This window comes from Tenrec ecaudatus, chromosome 13 (assembly GCF_050624435.1).
Source record: "Tenrec ecaudatus isolate mTenEca1 chromosome 13, mTenEca1.hap1, whole genome shotgun sequence".
Classification (NCBI taxonomy): domain Eukaryota; kingdom Metazoa; phylum Chordata; class Mammalia; order Afrosoricida; family Tenrecidae; genus Tenrec; species Tenrec ecaudatus.
Window position 1 is genome coordinate 74,250,485 of NC_134542.1, and position 15,915 is coordinate 74,266,399.

The following is a 15,915-nucleotide window of genomic DNA, read 5'->3' on the forward strand; positions in this document are numbered from 1 at the left end:
TTCCCTTCCTGGTATTGCTACTCTCATTATTAGCCCTGAGGGAAGAAATAGGATTTAAGAATGCTGGTTAGAAAGCAATACCTTTCTTTGAGTTTATATATATATGAAATTCATTTGGACTTTGACTTTTCTGTGCCAGTGAGAAAGCAGAGGTGGGAACCAAGTGACCTACTCTGATGCATGTTTTAATAAGATCCTTGTCTGGTCTGTTAAAAAGTACTATTGGAGAGCAGCATTTTTGTTCTCTTGGACTCCTGACTTTACTCAGCTATGGAGGCTCAACAGACCCCTAAAACTATGGCCCTGGAATAATCTATAAACCTTAAACCAAATATACCCCCTGGAAGTTGGATTAAAAGCAAGCAGTAGCTTTGCTTCATAAATAATACATGTTTTCCTTGAGCATTATGTTCTTTTTTTTTTTTCACTGTGTTCTTTTAAGAACTCCTGGTATGGGGTCAAATCGACAACTGCACCTAAAAGGATTAGCTGGGGGCCTTGGGGGACACTGATGTCGATGGGGGAGACGCCACGGAAAAGGAGGATGAAAACGACTGCCCGATGTGAAGACGTCACTGCCGTGGACTTGTGGAGAGAGCAGCCCTGAGCTGGCATGTGGATCGCTGTAGGTGTTCTCCATTACAACGATCAAGCAAGTTTAAACAGGACAGAACACACTGTGGGGAGCATTGTGGAACCACGGAGCCTGCTAGAAGGTTCTTAAAGTCCTTTGGCTAGAAGTGAGGGTGACTTGGATAAACAGAGCAGTTGACATGTGAAAAAGTAGCTGGATGTCTTTCACAGAGTAGACGTCGTCTGAAGGGCAAAGGAGAGGATGGAGACAAAAACAGACTCGATCGGCGTGCGACTATTTAAACCCACGGGAACAGAGGCCGTCGCCAGGATAGTAAGACGGAGTCTAAGAAAGTACCCAGGGACCGCGCCCTCCGTGACACCGGGGTTGGTTAGGTCACCAGATTAAGAAAGAAGCCGATGGAGAAAGGAAACCTGTCCAAAGGAAGGGCCACTGGAAGGGGGAGGAAGCATGTTAAAGAGAAGAGGGTCCTCAACTCGAAGTCTTGCTAAGAGCAAGTACGTGCCATTTTGAGAACGACTGCTCATTGAATCATGTCGTGGCCACTGGTCCCTTTGCTGGGGATCATTCCAGTGGAGAAGATGCAGGGAAGGGATTAGAAGGCTTCCAGTGGGAGATGAAACCTGCGAACAACTCTCTCAAGCACTGTTGTCCAAGGGAAGAGCAAGATGACATGGCTGTCGGTCAGGCGGCCACAGCGAGCTTCTGCAGCAGGATCGGCGTCGTGTGGCCGACAGTCACGTGCAGGAGTGTGCACATAAGCGTTTGTGGAGTCAGCAACCTCAAAGGACCTTGCCACAACTAGCCATACAGATTTTTGACAGGGTTGTTGATGTGTTGTTGATACATTAGCACCCAAAAGAGGAAGCTCCATCAGTCCAGCTCTCCTCACCTCGATGTATTCTTGCCTTCTCAACTCTGTACTTCCAATGTTTCCTCTCGATTTTTCATTGAAAGTTTGTTTTTAGCTTTATTGCTTATAACTCCTTGTATATGAGAATGAGCTGTTTGCATGTCAGTCTCCTATCATAGACAGAATTTCTTGTGAAAAACTGTCATTTGTTTTTCTTAGCTTAGGCAACTCTTGGCCCAACATTTGGCACATGGTAGCTGTTCTATAAATATGTTTTGGGGTGTTTGGTTTTTTGGTGTTTTTTCTAAAGAATGAATGAATGCCCTACTTTGTTCCATTTGGGAAGATGATGTATGTGACAGAAAGGTCGGTGCCTTCTTAGACTCGATGTGAATTTCTAAGTCGAGGGTTATATTTGGTCATTTCCCCCGAAGGATCCCTGTGGAGCAGGCATGGTGAGGACAGACTCACTGTCTCTAAGCAGCAAGTCCCTGGGGAGCTCGTCTTTGAGAAGGACAAAGCGAAAAGCGCCATCGCCACCCTCCAAAGTGCCCGTGCCTCAAAGTGATGACAATAGCCACATGGCAGGTAATGTTACCTTTTCTGTTAACATTAAATGCAGATTGTGTTTTATTTAATATAGACAGTAGAAAGTATATAGGCCATACATTTTTATTGTCAAATAATTTCCTTAAGTTTTTTAAAGTAATCTCTGGTTTTTACTTAATTGCTTCTTTAAAGTCTGGCCCATAGCAGAACTAAATGACAGATTACACAGATCTATTATTTTACATTGATAACATTCATGAATTTATTCAGAGCGATACTGACATTGCAGGATGGACCAACATGGGGATCTAAGTGGTGTTTAGTTGTGTCAGAACTAGAGTGGGAACTGGCTTTTAGCAAGGTGGGGGCTTATCTCTTTACAAAATAGCTACACCAGTTATGAAATTGTCTCATTTGAAAGTGTGATTTTTTTAAGGTGTGCTATTTTCTTTCTTCTAACCCCGCCAGTAGAAGCACCTCCTACAGATAGCGTTTCGGAAGCAAGCTCTCCTGGAGGATTGTCCAGCCCAGGTACGAGACACTTACGCGCTTCTTCCGTGATTACCGAGGGAAGAACTTTGGTCACAGTTAAAGAACAAATCCAATTATAATACTCTCTATGTGGAAGAGACCCAGATCCCCTAACTTCATTTCCCAGATTTTCCCAAGTATCCTGACATATCCCATGTGTCCTGAAATCAACCCTTCCACACCCGTCCTCACCATGGGCTAAAAGAATGAAACTGACAGTGCTCACCTGTTCAGCTCCGGAGTGATACTGGAATCAGTTCCCTATGAGATCATCTGCTGTTTCTCATACAAGGTCAAGCTAACATTTATCAGCCTCCTTCCCCGGAGTAAGGAGTTCTGGGGGCACAGTGAATTGTGCATTCATTGAGCTGCTAGCTACAAGGTCATCAGGTTGAACCTGTCAGCCACTCTTTGAAAGAAAGATGAGACTCATATTCTCAGAAAGATTTACAGCCTTAGAAATCTACAGGGGCAGTTATATTCTGCCCTATAGGGTCGCTCTGAGTTGGAAGCAACTCGGTGGCAGGTTTTCCCAGAGTAATGACACCTCACAGCTAGAATGATCCTTTTATGTTATGCTTAGAAGAAAATGTCTTTCTCTTTTTTTAAAAAAGAAGAAAATTTCTTATGCAATTGCCCCACTATGAATTCAGAGTGAACTTCAGAAAGTTCATGAGAAAATCCCATTATCTTTTCATCCCATTTTCCCACAAATTTTCGATGGCATCTCATCCTTGGTATGCACTATTTAATGTTGATGTTTTATTATAATGAAAATATGTTCTATTTCTTTAAATAAATAAAAATTCAGCCAAATTAATTTAACATTTTTCTGTATTTTCCACAGTAACTACTTATTAACTACTATATATCTTATTCCTTGCATGTAAGCTTTCTATAATGAACATAATGAATGAGTAATACCATAAAAATGCTATTATGACTCTAGTATGGGAATAAATTGATAGGTGTGAAAATTGCTTAATATATTTCTACTTAATTTTTATTATTTATATTCACTCTTCCTGAAAAAATTCAAGAGGCAACCAAGTGCTCCTCAATTTTAATCTTTAAGTGATGTTTAGGAATTTGTAAATATTCACGTGTCTTATAAAATAAGGTATACAAATTCTTTGTGATTAAAAATACTACTATTATATAAGACGAATGGTAATTATTTTTCTCTCAGATCCTACCTAGAATAATATCAATGGCATAGTTTTGTTCCACAAAGGAAATTCACTGAATAATGTTCACTTAAATCATTTAAGTGAAATTAGGGGGATTCTTCTATCGGAAAAAAGTGCGGGAGGGTGGGCTCAAACTTTGCTTGCTGCTTCTTTCTCTCTCTTTTTCCCTTTATCTCTTCTTGTTTAATGCATTTGTAAATATGAGCTAACAAATGCGGTTCCTTCCAGAACGCTTCCTGGCCTCTGCTTGCCGTAACTCTGTTGTCTAAGTGCATTTCCACAGATTCTACTTCTTTAGCAGAAGCCTCCCCTGGCCCTGGGCTCCCCAGTCATGACCAGTGCGCCGCGCCCGTGCTGCCCGACGGAACCTGGCTTTCTGAGCGCTCTGGGACCTCGGAGGGAGCTGTGGCATCCCTGACGTGTAGGTGGTGGGGCCTCTTCTTCTGAGGCTGTGCTTAATGCACATTCCGAAATTATTACTTACACATTCCGGTACTTGTGGAACCCTTGTGTAAAACATGTTTGAAATACAAATAGTGTTTCCTCTTTTACTGAAAATTTCATGTGTGTTCAGTGTTTGTGTTTCCTAACCAAATGCATGACTTTGACAGTATAAGGACTCTGAAGGTTTCCCAACTTCTTTTTAGCTTTACATACACACACACACACACACACACACACACACACACACACACACACAAGCTTTAAAAACTTCCTGGAAATGTGGAATTAAAGATAGTTTTTTCCCCATGACCTTTTTAATGCCCTTTATATATAATTTATTGAATACCTCTTGCTCTCTAGGTGTAGATCATTTTTAGAGTATTGGTTTTGACTGGCTTTTCTGGCGTTGCTTATATTGTTTTTTAACAAACTTTACAGGTATATAATTTTTTTTTACTTACATGATTTTGTCCAATTTTTGAATGGAGCCCTAGTGGCATAGTGGTTACGTGTGGGCTGTGACTAAAGTCAGCTGTTGGAAACCACTAGGAGCTCCTCCTGAGGAGGATGGAGCTGTCTATTCCTACAAGCAGTTACAGCCTTGGAAGCCCACAGGTGCAGTTCTGCCCCGTCCTACAGGGTCCCGTTGAGTTGGCATCAACTCAATGTCAGTCAGTTTTGTTTGGGGTTTGGGGAAGTTTATATAAAACTGAAATGTGATAAAATAAATTTAGATTGAACTTTAAAAATATTTGGAAGTTTTCAACATTAAACTTTGCCGTTGTTAAATCTTACAAATACCGCAATAAAATTTTGGACAGTCTGGGTTGTTTGCAACAAAATACTCCTTTAAAATTTGTAAGGCTGAGAGAATAATGTTTGTGGTATGATGTTTGCCAAAATTATTTAACTGCATTGCTCACAACCCCCAACCCAGTTTCTTTGTTTTATAGGGCTAAACGTTGGCCATTGGATTAAGCCTATTTAGCTAACAAAGAAAAATTCAACATTTTCAAAGTTAAGGAAAGCCAAAGTTAAGCCAAAAAACAATCTATGAAAACTCTCTTGGGTAATTAAATTTTTTTAAAAACCTGCCATTTCTGAGACATTTTAATAATAGTATGCTTTTGAAGCATACTATTTATGATATTTAAATAGTATTTATGATATTTACGGATGACTATCTATCAAGTTATGCAATTCTGGAAAACTAATTTGAAATAATATCAATTACTTAAACTTTAAGAAATTAAGGCTGATTTCTCAGTAAGGTGTCGTTCTTAAGAAAAATCACCTATCTCAAGAGAATAATGGGAAAGGATAGCAATCAGTAATTGACTAAGTGTTACTTCAGTTAATGTAATTTGTAAGACAACTTAATATTGAGGCTTCTTTTATAAATTACATTAGCATCTAAACCAGCACTACTTTACCTTTTTCTCAAGATAGGGCCTTAAAATTATGTAAATAATATATGCCATTATAAGCACATATTACACATGTATGTAATGATTATTTCCCATTTGATGACAGTGCATGCTTTGCCAACTATTACACACATTCGAAAACAAAACTCAATGCTACTGAGTCACTGCTGACTCATAGAAACCCTGTAGAGCGGGGTATAACTGCCCCTCTGAGCTCCTAGACGAACTCCTTACAGGTGTAGAATGCTTCATCTTTCATCTTCCTCCTGCGGAACACAAAACAGTTGGTGCTTTCTAACTACTGACCTTGGAGTTTGTAGTGCAACACCCAGCCACCACATCACCAGACTTCTCTACATCTGAATGAGGGGACTTCAAAATTTCATGACAAAATTACATTTCATTTAGGTCCATTTTTACACCAACTTTTTGAAGCACCTTTATATGAAAATTCACTTAGACTGCAGCTATTTAAAAACATTTCCTGAGAAATCTATGTAATTATTTTTGCAAGAAAATACCTTTAATCTTCCCCAGTTTGAAAAAGGAGAGACAAACAGCATTCTTTGACATCTGTACCTCAAGATAAAACTTTAAAAATGTATTTTTAAATGCCCTCAATATCCTTCAAGCATTTTTATTACATTTTGTAGATGTACCAGTCACTATAATGCTATAACTCGTCTTTCCTTCTCATGATAACATACAGCCTGCTCACTGCTGTTCTATAAATGGATGTGTCTAAGTACACTTCAGTAAGCCCACAAACCTCATTCTGTACATTTATTTTCAAAACTTGTCTTGATAGTAACTCTGGGTACTGCCTACTTAGGATGTCTCCTCATTTGCCTTGCTGTCAGATTGTTGTCAGCACTGAGGAATAATGATAAGATATATTTTTATTCAGTGAAATAGCAACCATAACTATTCAAAGTAATCACATACACATTGATATAGGATGACATTTGGGTTACAGTAAGAGAGGGAAAAGGATGGGCATCATTGAGCATAGGATGCTTCCATTTGTGTGAAATCAACCAACCGAAAGAGAGAGGGAAACGTGCCAGTCTGCATGAATGCCCCTGTAAGTGTCGGACTGCTAGCTGTAAGGTGGGGCTTCAAGCCCGCCAGGTGCGCCATGTGTGTCCTGTGAACATTTGCAGCCTGGGAAGCCCCGCACGGATAGGGCTGTTATGAGTCACGATCAATTCAATGGCAACGCAATGGTAAAATTTGTGCGTTATATCTTCTAGTAATATACTGGGAAAAACTTTTAAAAGCTTAGAGGCATTGCCTCTAAGACTGTGGGTGATAAAAATTAATTTTGTGGTATCATAATCATTCTGTTGGTTACTAATCTATTAAATCATGTTTTTGTCAATAATGCCCACACATAGACTATTTATGAAACAGGGCACGGGGATTTTATGGTTGGCATAAAACCATGTTCTGCGTCTATTATTTGCATAAAAATACAGCAGGTCAGTTACTCTTACTCTTGATTGCACATTAAAACTGCTCTGTCCTACCTTCTGGAGATGCCGATTAGTCGATGTAGGGGATGAGTAAGGATCATAAAGCATAATAAGGATCAATCCTGCTGTGCTGACTCTTAGCTAAAGCAAAATCTCATGTTCTTTGGATTTTCTTTTAGGAAGACGATTGGCCTGGGCATAGATAGCAATTAATTGAGAGAAATAGTCCTAAATATGCAATTTAAAGTTGGAGTGTAAATGATCTGTTTCTACCCTGAATAAGATCAAAATGACAGTATATTATTTTTGGAATTATCTGTCTAAAATAATCTATTAATATGATTATCCACTGTTGAAAAGTATTTCATTCTTAAATCAGAATTGAAGAGTCCAGTTAATTATTTCAAGAATCCCTCCCTTGATGGGATGAATGAGAGACGTTAATATTTAGTATATCCACATTTCTTTGCAGCTGGAATCAGCTCTGATTATAGTCTAGAAGAGATCGATGAAAAGGAAGAACTGACTGAAGTGCCTAAGTGTGAGGCTGAAAATATTTCTCTGAAGTCAAAAGATAGTCCTTTTGGATCTGCTGGTGTAACAAATACTATGAAAAAGGATCCCAACTCAGCCCTCGGCAATGATACTGCAGAGGCCTCCCAAAACTCCGAGGAAGAAACACAAGAAGCTAAAACCCCAGATGGACAGTAAGTAGTCTTCTGAAACAGAGATGTTATATGTTTAGCAAAGATAACCAGCACTTTGGTTTTAGATTCACTCCAGCATTTTTAGTATCATAAAAATCTGTATTAATAGTCTTTTGTGTTTTAATATGTCAGCATGGAGCTGCAGGTAAGGAAAATGAGTTTCGGCAGTTCTGTTTCCCTCTGAGATGTGTAAACTGAGCGTGTAGTTAAACCGTATGACTCAAACGTTTGGTTTGGTTTGGTTTTTGTTGATTGCCTTTTATCTAGACCTAGATTAAATGCATTTACTTCTCAACTTTCACCACATACAATCCTCCAGGATTCTCGATGTCTGGTAAATAAGCACAATTCTACTTATTGGGATAGGCTATGAGCTAGCCAGTGTCATTTCTTATAGTCAGTTTTATGATGTGGAGACTAGTTCCCCCAAGTACTCAGTACATCATCTCAGGGGAAAGTGAGAGGCATGTGGACACTATTGATCATAGAAACTGCAGACTGGAAGATACCCCACTTATATTGAGTTTGAAATGCTACACAATGAATAAAAATAAACTCAATGAAACCAAATGAACCACCTTTATCAAACTTGTGCACTGATTTGCATGGCATCGCCTCCAGTAAACAATTCTCTCCTCAGGAAAGGTATCCGTGAGGTCAATCTATATCCTGGGTCCACAGTTGAGCCTGCCAGGTTCAATCTAAAGAGCATCATTTAGTTTCCTTTACAAACAAGTCGAATACCTCATAATTACAAAATAAAACGTGTCCATTTTGCCAAACTTTGTTCATCTTCCTTTGTAAGAAGACTGTCATATAATAGCTAAGGATTAAAAAGCAATATACCCTCTCAGTGTATTTTTCCCCTTTGCTATTATAAATTTCTAGTATTTGGATGAAATGGAAGATTACTGTGTCTTTGGAAATTATTGCCTGTTCTCCCATCGTGTGTGTGTGTGTGTGTGTGTGAATGAATGATATCAATAGATAATATACACTGTCCTGTCTTACAGAGGACCACACATTGTGCTTAATACAAGCCATGAAGAGACAGCACTTGACAGTGTACAACCCCTGACGTCATTGGGCTCAAACAAAGAGAATGGTAAGTTACATGAACAGTGAGCAGCAACACCTTTAAAGTACTTTTTTTTACTATTCTTAACAATATATATATATGTGTGTGTGTGTGTGTGTGTATATATACTCATTTAATTTTAATATTGACTCGTTTTTACCTGTCTCATTTATGATATATCTATCATTTTACAGATGATTAGCCAAAAAAAAATGACCAAATCCTGCCACCAGTCAAGTGGTGGATCTAAGATTTGTGCTCAGGCAATATTCCTCCAAAGTCTGCGCTTAAAGACTGTGTGTACTACTTATTTTACTCCCCCCCACAAAAAAAAAACACACAAGCAAACTCAGGATCTATTTGTGACCTCTTCTCTTTCTACCAACTGTACCAAAAACAAACCCCTGCCATCAAGGCGGGTCAGATTCTGTAGGACGGAGTACAACTGCTGCATTTGGGTTTCCAAGGCTGTAAATCTTTATGGGAGCAGAAAACTTTTTTTTTGCCATGAAGCAGCTGGTGAGTTTGAACTGGCTGACATCAAGAAAGCTGCAGACCAACATGTAACTCACTAAGCCACCAGGCCACTTTCAATTTGCCTGTGTGATTTTCTTTTCTTGTTTTATCATTTTATTGGGGGTTCAGACAGCTCTTATCACAATTCATTCATACATTTGTTGTGTTAATCTCATTTGATATATGTTGCCATCATCATTTTCAAAACATTTTCTTTCTACTTGACCCGTTGGTATCAGCTCCTCATTTTTCCCTCCCTCTCCCTCCCTCCCCCATGAATCCTTGCTAATTCATAATTTAATACTTTTTCATGTCTTAAACTGACCAATGATGTCTCCTTTCACCCACTTTTCTGTTGTCCGTCCTCCCTGGGAAGGGGTTATATGTAGATCGATGTGATCTGTCCCCCTTTTCTCCCCCCACCTTTGCCTTACCCTCGTGGTATCACTACTCTCATTATTGGTCCTGAGGGGCTTGTCTGTCCTGGACTCCCTGTGTTTCCAGCTCTTATCTGTACCAGTGGACATGCTCTGGTCTAGCCAGATGCCTATATGATTTTCAAGGAATAACCCATCTAATGATGTCACTTTATTTCCCACTATTTCCAAAACCATCCCCAATTCAAGATAATACCTATCCTTGCTCATGACACTGCTTGCTTAGTTCTTTTTTTTTTAATTTAAATCATTTAATTGAGGGGCTTGTACAGCTCTAATCACAATCCATTCATTCATACATTGTGTCAAGCACATTTGTACATATGTTGCCATCATCATTTTCAAGACCTATTCTTTCTACTTGAGCCCTTGGCTTGCTCAGTTCTATTATGAGACCTGTGCTCATGTTTTCTTGGCATGGAAAACTTTTAGCTGCCTGTCATTGCCCATTGACTTCTAGTCATGTCTGACCACTTCGTTGGCTTTTATGTTTAGTTACTAGCATCCATGTACTTCAATATGTCCTTGAATCCTCAACTAAATCCAAGAGTCTTGGATCAGAGAAATTAGATCTGATGTGTTTAAATTTCATATTGCATTTTGTAAAATTCTGAGTACAATAACTTTATAAAATAGGTACTATAGAATTGAATGTCTAAAAATATATTTTTAAAGACACTAAATCAATAGAAGATGAAATGTAATGCACAATATAAGAAACTGGCTCCTGAAGCCTCACAGGATAGCCAGTTGTACTAATGTAGAAACCCATGTGTGTAATATGTACATCAGTTAAGTATGTAATCCTTTACTCATGTTCCTCCATAATTAATACCAGAATGACACACCGTATTGATGTCCAAAGTATATACTTTCCCTATTTTCCTTTTGATTCAGTTTCTCATAGCATGACTAAGATGACAGTGGCATTCCTGTTGAGAATGTCTTGACCTGAAGCTGCTTGCACTTTTAAAAATCATTGTCAAACTTTTGCGCTTGATTTTGATATCAGTTTACTGCTAGAGTGACAAGTATATTTACATAATAATTAATTTGTACTTGATTTGCAATGACCTTTGTCCCTATTGGTGATTTTTAAAATCAATAGTATCTGTTATCTGCATCTATAATTGAAATATTTTCCCATTTTCCCACAGTCGCTATGACTCAGAATCAACTGGGTGACAGAGGGATGTGCTTATTTAAATCATTATCTCATGATGAAGTTGTCCATGTCAATTTTGAGTAGGGGAAGGATGAGAGTTCAAGAGCCGCCCCCTCCCTCTACTGGCCATCTGTGGAAAATACCTAACCACTTAGAATTTAAACTAATACAAGTCCCTCCTCTGATCTTGAATTTTGATTATTTACAGTTCTTGCATCACACAGACTGGTGTGCTCCTTTGTTGTGAACTTAGCATGTTATTGAGATGGCTACTGGTTGTAAGACAAGCCTTAAAATCCAGATGCTATTCTTAGAAATCCAATTTTAAAACCAGTACATTAGGGTTGACTATAGGGATGAAATTAAAAATATGTTTATATACCTACTTGCTTTTAAAAATTGGTTCTATTGTATAAACTAGGAGATCCCTATCCCACCCAAAACCAGACCTACTGCCATGAAGAGATAAATTTAAAAAAAATAAAATGAAATGAAAAATAAAGGAGATAAAGAAGTATGTTTAGCCTCATTTCCTGATGACGCCCAGCACCATTTCTTTTGTTCTTTCATTTTATATATACAATGACATGTTTTTCATAGAGATATTTTCATATAGGTATTAAAAACGAGTTGTGAACTCAGAATACATGGGGGCTTCTAAAAAGTTCATTTGAAAGTGGAATAAAAAGATCATAGATTAAAAGAGAAGCAAAGAATCATAGTTTTTCCCCCATAAACTCTTTTTTCCCTCTATAAACTCTTTAAGGACCCCTCAGATTTCAGGAAAGGCAGAAATGGGCCTCTTCCATAGTTGCTAATTTTATAAATCACAGTAGTTGATGTTATTAGACAATGAGAAAATTTAATCATAAAGATAATACATCGTGTGATAGTATTGTATACTTTGAACTGTTTTGAGGATCTTTTTAATGATATTTTGGATGAAAGTTCACACCACAAATCAGTTTCTCCTTTAACAAATTCTGTACCTATTCAGTGTCACTGGTTACATTTTTTCACGATGTGGGCACATTCTCACCATTTTTATTCTGGTGGTCTGCTTTCATTAAATTTGCTCCCTTTTCTCCTCCCGCACCCCACCTCTTTTCATCACGTCCTTGGTTTAGGGTCAACATTGTTTGACGCCGTGGTCTCCTCTAGACGATCATTCAAAGGGAACACGGTACTCACAGGTGATATTGTTTAGTTTGTGAGCCAACTTACGATTTGACTGAAAGGTGACCATCAAGGTGAGGTGTTCAGCTCCCAATGTGAAGAATAGCTCAGCGTAAAAGGCATCCTCGAGCCTGTAGGTCCAGTATGTCTGACTGCTGCTTCTGCTTCTTCTTCATTTTTGGCACAGGACTTGTTCTGCAGGATCAGGGAGGCTGCGGTTTTTAGTCCTGTAAATGATGGGGTTTTTTCTTTGAGCCGTTGCCTTCTTTCTCTTTGCACTAGAAAAATACAGACCAGTAGTTGTTACACCTCTTCTACTTTGAAAGTGTAAAAAGTGTATTACATTTTAAATTATATATTTAATTTCGGAACCTTACAACATAATATAATGTTAACTACCATGGGTTAATTATAGGGTTAGCCATTCAAACCCACCAGCTGCTTCATGGGAGAAAAATAAGACTTTCTCATCTTTTTATACGCATTGATAGTCTCTAAAACCCTAAGGAACAGTTCTCCTTTGTCCTCTAGGTCTCTGAGTTGTGATAATACTGTTTGTGTGGTTTTGGTATCACAATCAAATAATTGATAATTCAACAGGATATTAAAATGTGACGATATTTTAAAACTTTTTTCATGTGTTTACATGACAGCATGATTTTTTTTGCCTGAATGTGTTTTCTTTATTTAAACCTAGAAACTACTTTAAGTTACACAATCTAAGCAATAAATGCAATCTCCTCTGCTTACTGGTAAAAGTAGGCAATGATAAAACTATAGAAAATACCTGATATCCTTTCGTGTTGACTCTCAAGACACCTGGCTTTCACGTGAGAGATACAGCTGCCATTTCTGAACAGGGAGAGGCACTAAGGGTGTGCACGCTGAGGGCTGAGGGTCCTGCTTGAGAGGTGCTTCTTCTGAGCCTGTGAGTCAGCGCTGAGAGCACGTAGCTCAGCAGAGAGGCGCAGGGCCCACGAATTCACCTTTGTTTCCTCCCAGGTGCCTCACTCCAGTTCTCAGCCAGCCTGCTGTTGCTTTGTTAGCTTAGGGACAGGCCAATTCTTTGTGTATCTGGAGGACTGAATTAGAACCAAGAGGGGAGGCCATGCAGGGGGAGGGAGATTGCTTCCTCCACTTGAGCTCTGACTGTTGAAGAATAAGAATGTTTTTCCACAGAGAAAAATCAAAAGCAATGTGATTGTTTTTAATGGGGTTGAAATCACCCAGAGAGGCCCATGAAGAAAGTCTTCTCAAAGTCCTTAGCCGGATACCTCCTTAGCAAGAGAATCAACTTCGATTCTGTTTGTGTCTGGAGTTGCCTGCTGTAATTGCAACAGACATTTCTTGGGGTTGCTTCTCTTTTAATGTAAGGCATGGAGCATCAACACAATGGGGTTACAGAAAGGGGAATCAAAACGAAAAGCATAGGAGAGCAAAAAATCTACAGTTGGAATGCCTTGCTTTTGTGTACACAGATGGAAATAGGCCATCTTTACTTACAAGACAAATGGCTACCCGTCAACAGAGTGTTTGTCCTAGGTGATATCCCATCCTGTTAAGAGTTACAGAATGCTATAAAATATAATAGCATTGTAGAACATAATTTCACCTGTCTATATATGAGCATACTGAGAGATTCAGAGGGCTTAAAGAACATTTAATTGGCTCCAGTCCAGTCCCTTAGATTCTATTGCCATTGCTTGCCTTTATGTAATTAGTGAGCCCAGAATTACCTCTAGAATTTAAACCAAGGTTTGGGGGCGGCAGACATTGAAGGTTTTCTTATATATTTAACTTTCGGATATATTTTTCCCTTAATAGATCAAAATGAAGTAATTCCCTTTCCATTGAAAACAGAAGATCATGAGGAAAATGAAGTGTGGAGGACAGAAATGAATGCAGCATATGTTGCCCAAACTAGGAACACGGATGTAAAAGCTGACCAGTTATCCAACCATCAGGGTTGCAAACGGGATGCTGCTGCCAATTACACGGCAGATCACCTCACCATTTCATCCCTGCCAGATCAAAAGCCGAATCGACTCACTGTCGAAAAGATTAAGATGCAGGATGCAGCAATTCAGACCACCCCTTCCTGTAACAGTTTTGACCCCAATCACCAAGAGCATCAGTCGTCTGACTTCAGAGTTGATGAAAGCATGCAAACTTCAAATAATAGCAAATCAACTCAACACTCATCTTCATATCCACAAAACTCTGTGGATACTTCAAAAGAATTCCAGAGTCAGGGGACCCTAATTGTACAAGAAGACCAGCCAATCATAAAAGATCCATATTGTGTACCCGGGAATGATGATCTTTTGGTTCCTGGGGTTGATAAAAATGCAAATGCTTCTGATTTAAAGAATTATCCATTTTACAGACCTAAGCCAAAACCCTCGAATGAAATTACAAGATGTTATACACCTAAAATTGGAATGACGACTTATAAAATCGTGCCTCCCAAATCCCTGGAGATAGTAAAAGACTGGCCATCAGAAACCATGGAGTCTAAAGATGGTCAGGACACGCATCCTTTAGGAAAAAGGCACATACCCGAGAATGTGAAGGAAACTGCAATCCAAACCGGAGACCCTGGTGTCTCCGACGGCCCAGAGAAACCACAGCCAGAGCCCAGACCAAAGCCTTCCCTGGGACCCGAGCAGCAGGTGCAGAGAGACCGCCTGAAACCTGGCCCCCGGCTGCTGAGAGACACCGGGGGCGGCGCAGCTCCGTTTGCACCGAGCCTGGAAGCTATCAACAGCGCTCTGGAGGCCCAGCTCAAATCTAGGCTTTGCAACCCTCAGGGCAAACCGAGCTCCTTCTTCTTGCAAATGCAGAAACGAGTGGCAGGTCAGTATGTGACCTCTGCCGCCGCCAAGAGTGTCCACGCTGCCCCCAACCCAGCCCCAAAGGAACCCACAAATAAAGAGGTGGAAAGGAGTCCACCGCTTCCTCCAGAACCAGACGCCCCTCGGTTACAAAAGGCAGCCCCCCCGCCCCCGGAACCCCTGGAGCAGAAGGCGGGCCGTGCCATCAGCAGTCAGAAGCCCGCGGAAACCTCGCCGCCTGCCGTCGCTCCGAAGCCGGCGCTCTTCCCGGGCAGCCAGGCCGCAGCCTCGAATCTGAAGACTTTGAAAGCCTTCGGGTCGCCCCGGCCCTTCTCGAGTTCCGCGCCCTCGCCCTCGCCCTTCGCCCTCGCCGTGGTGAAGAGGTCGCAGTCCTTCAAGAAACCCCGAGCGGTCCCCCCCAAGGAGCCCGCCAGCGAGGACGCCCCGCAGCTCGGCGCGATCCATCAGGTAAGCCCCGCTTTTCAAAAGGACATAGTCCGACTCTGGGAAGACACGTGTCCGAGGTTAACAGGAGTGTTGACAGGTGTGTGCAAAGATGTTTGCATTCCGCTTCCTCTGGTCCCCAGCAAGGGCCATAGAATCGGATGGTTTAGGCGGAGGCTTCCAAGGCTCAGTGCGGGATGGCATCCCAGCGCTGACGTCGTCCATGGGGCTCAGGAGCTCGGCTGTCCAGTGGAACATCGCTCGCTTAGCCCACCCTGAGACACCTTGAAAGGAAGTCCTGACCCCTGACTTCCGACATCAGGAGCTTTGAAACCCCTGTGGACGGGCTCCGCGAGGGTCCCCAGACTCAGATTTGCCGCCACCGCAGCAGCAAAGTCCATTTTTGTTTAGTTTGTCCCATGCCCATCATGATATCTTTGTATCATAGCATACTTTCCTTTAAATTGAAAGATCATTTTATTGGGGGCGTTTAC

General features: G+C 40.4%; 1 protein-coding gene across 2 annotated transcripts in view; it reads left to right on the top strand.

The window, feature by feature from the left end:
- COBLL1 (cordon-bleu WH2 repeat protein like 1) overlaps positions 1-15,915 on the top strand; it is a 186,127-nt gene that overhangs the window by 156,915 nt on the left and 13,297 nt on the right. Inside the window, exons 8-13 of one of the 2 annotated variants that reach the window (XM_075529557.1) lie at positions 1,883-2,036; positions 2,466-2,528; positions 4,020-4,139; positions 7,537-7,771; positions 8,785-8,876; positions 13,968-15,445. In XM_075529557.1, the coding sequence (XP_075385672.1) occupies positions 1,883-2,036; positions 2,466-2,528; positions 4,020-4,139; positions 7,537-7,771; positions 8,785-8,876; positions 13,968-15,445 (2,142 nt within the window). The remainder of the gene's footprint in view (positions 1-1,882; positions 2,037-2,465; positions 2,529-4,019; positions 4,140-7,536; positions 7,772-8,784; positions 8,877-13,967; positions 15,446-15,915) is intronic. The other variant, XM_075529558.1, reaches the window with a different exon arrangement.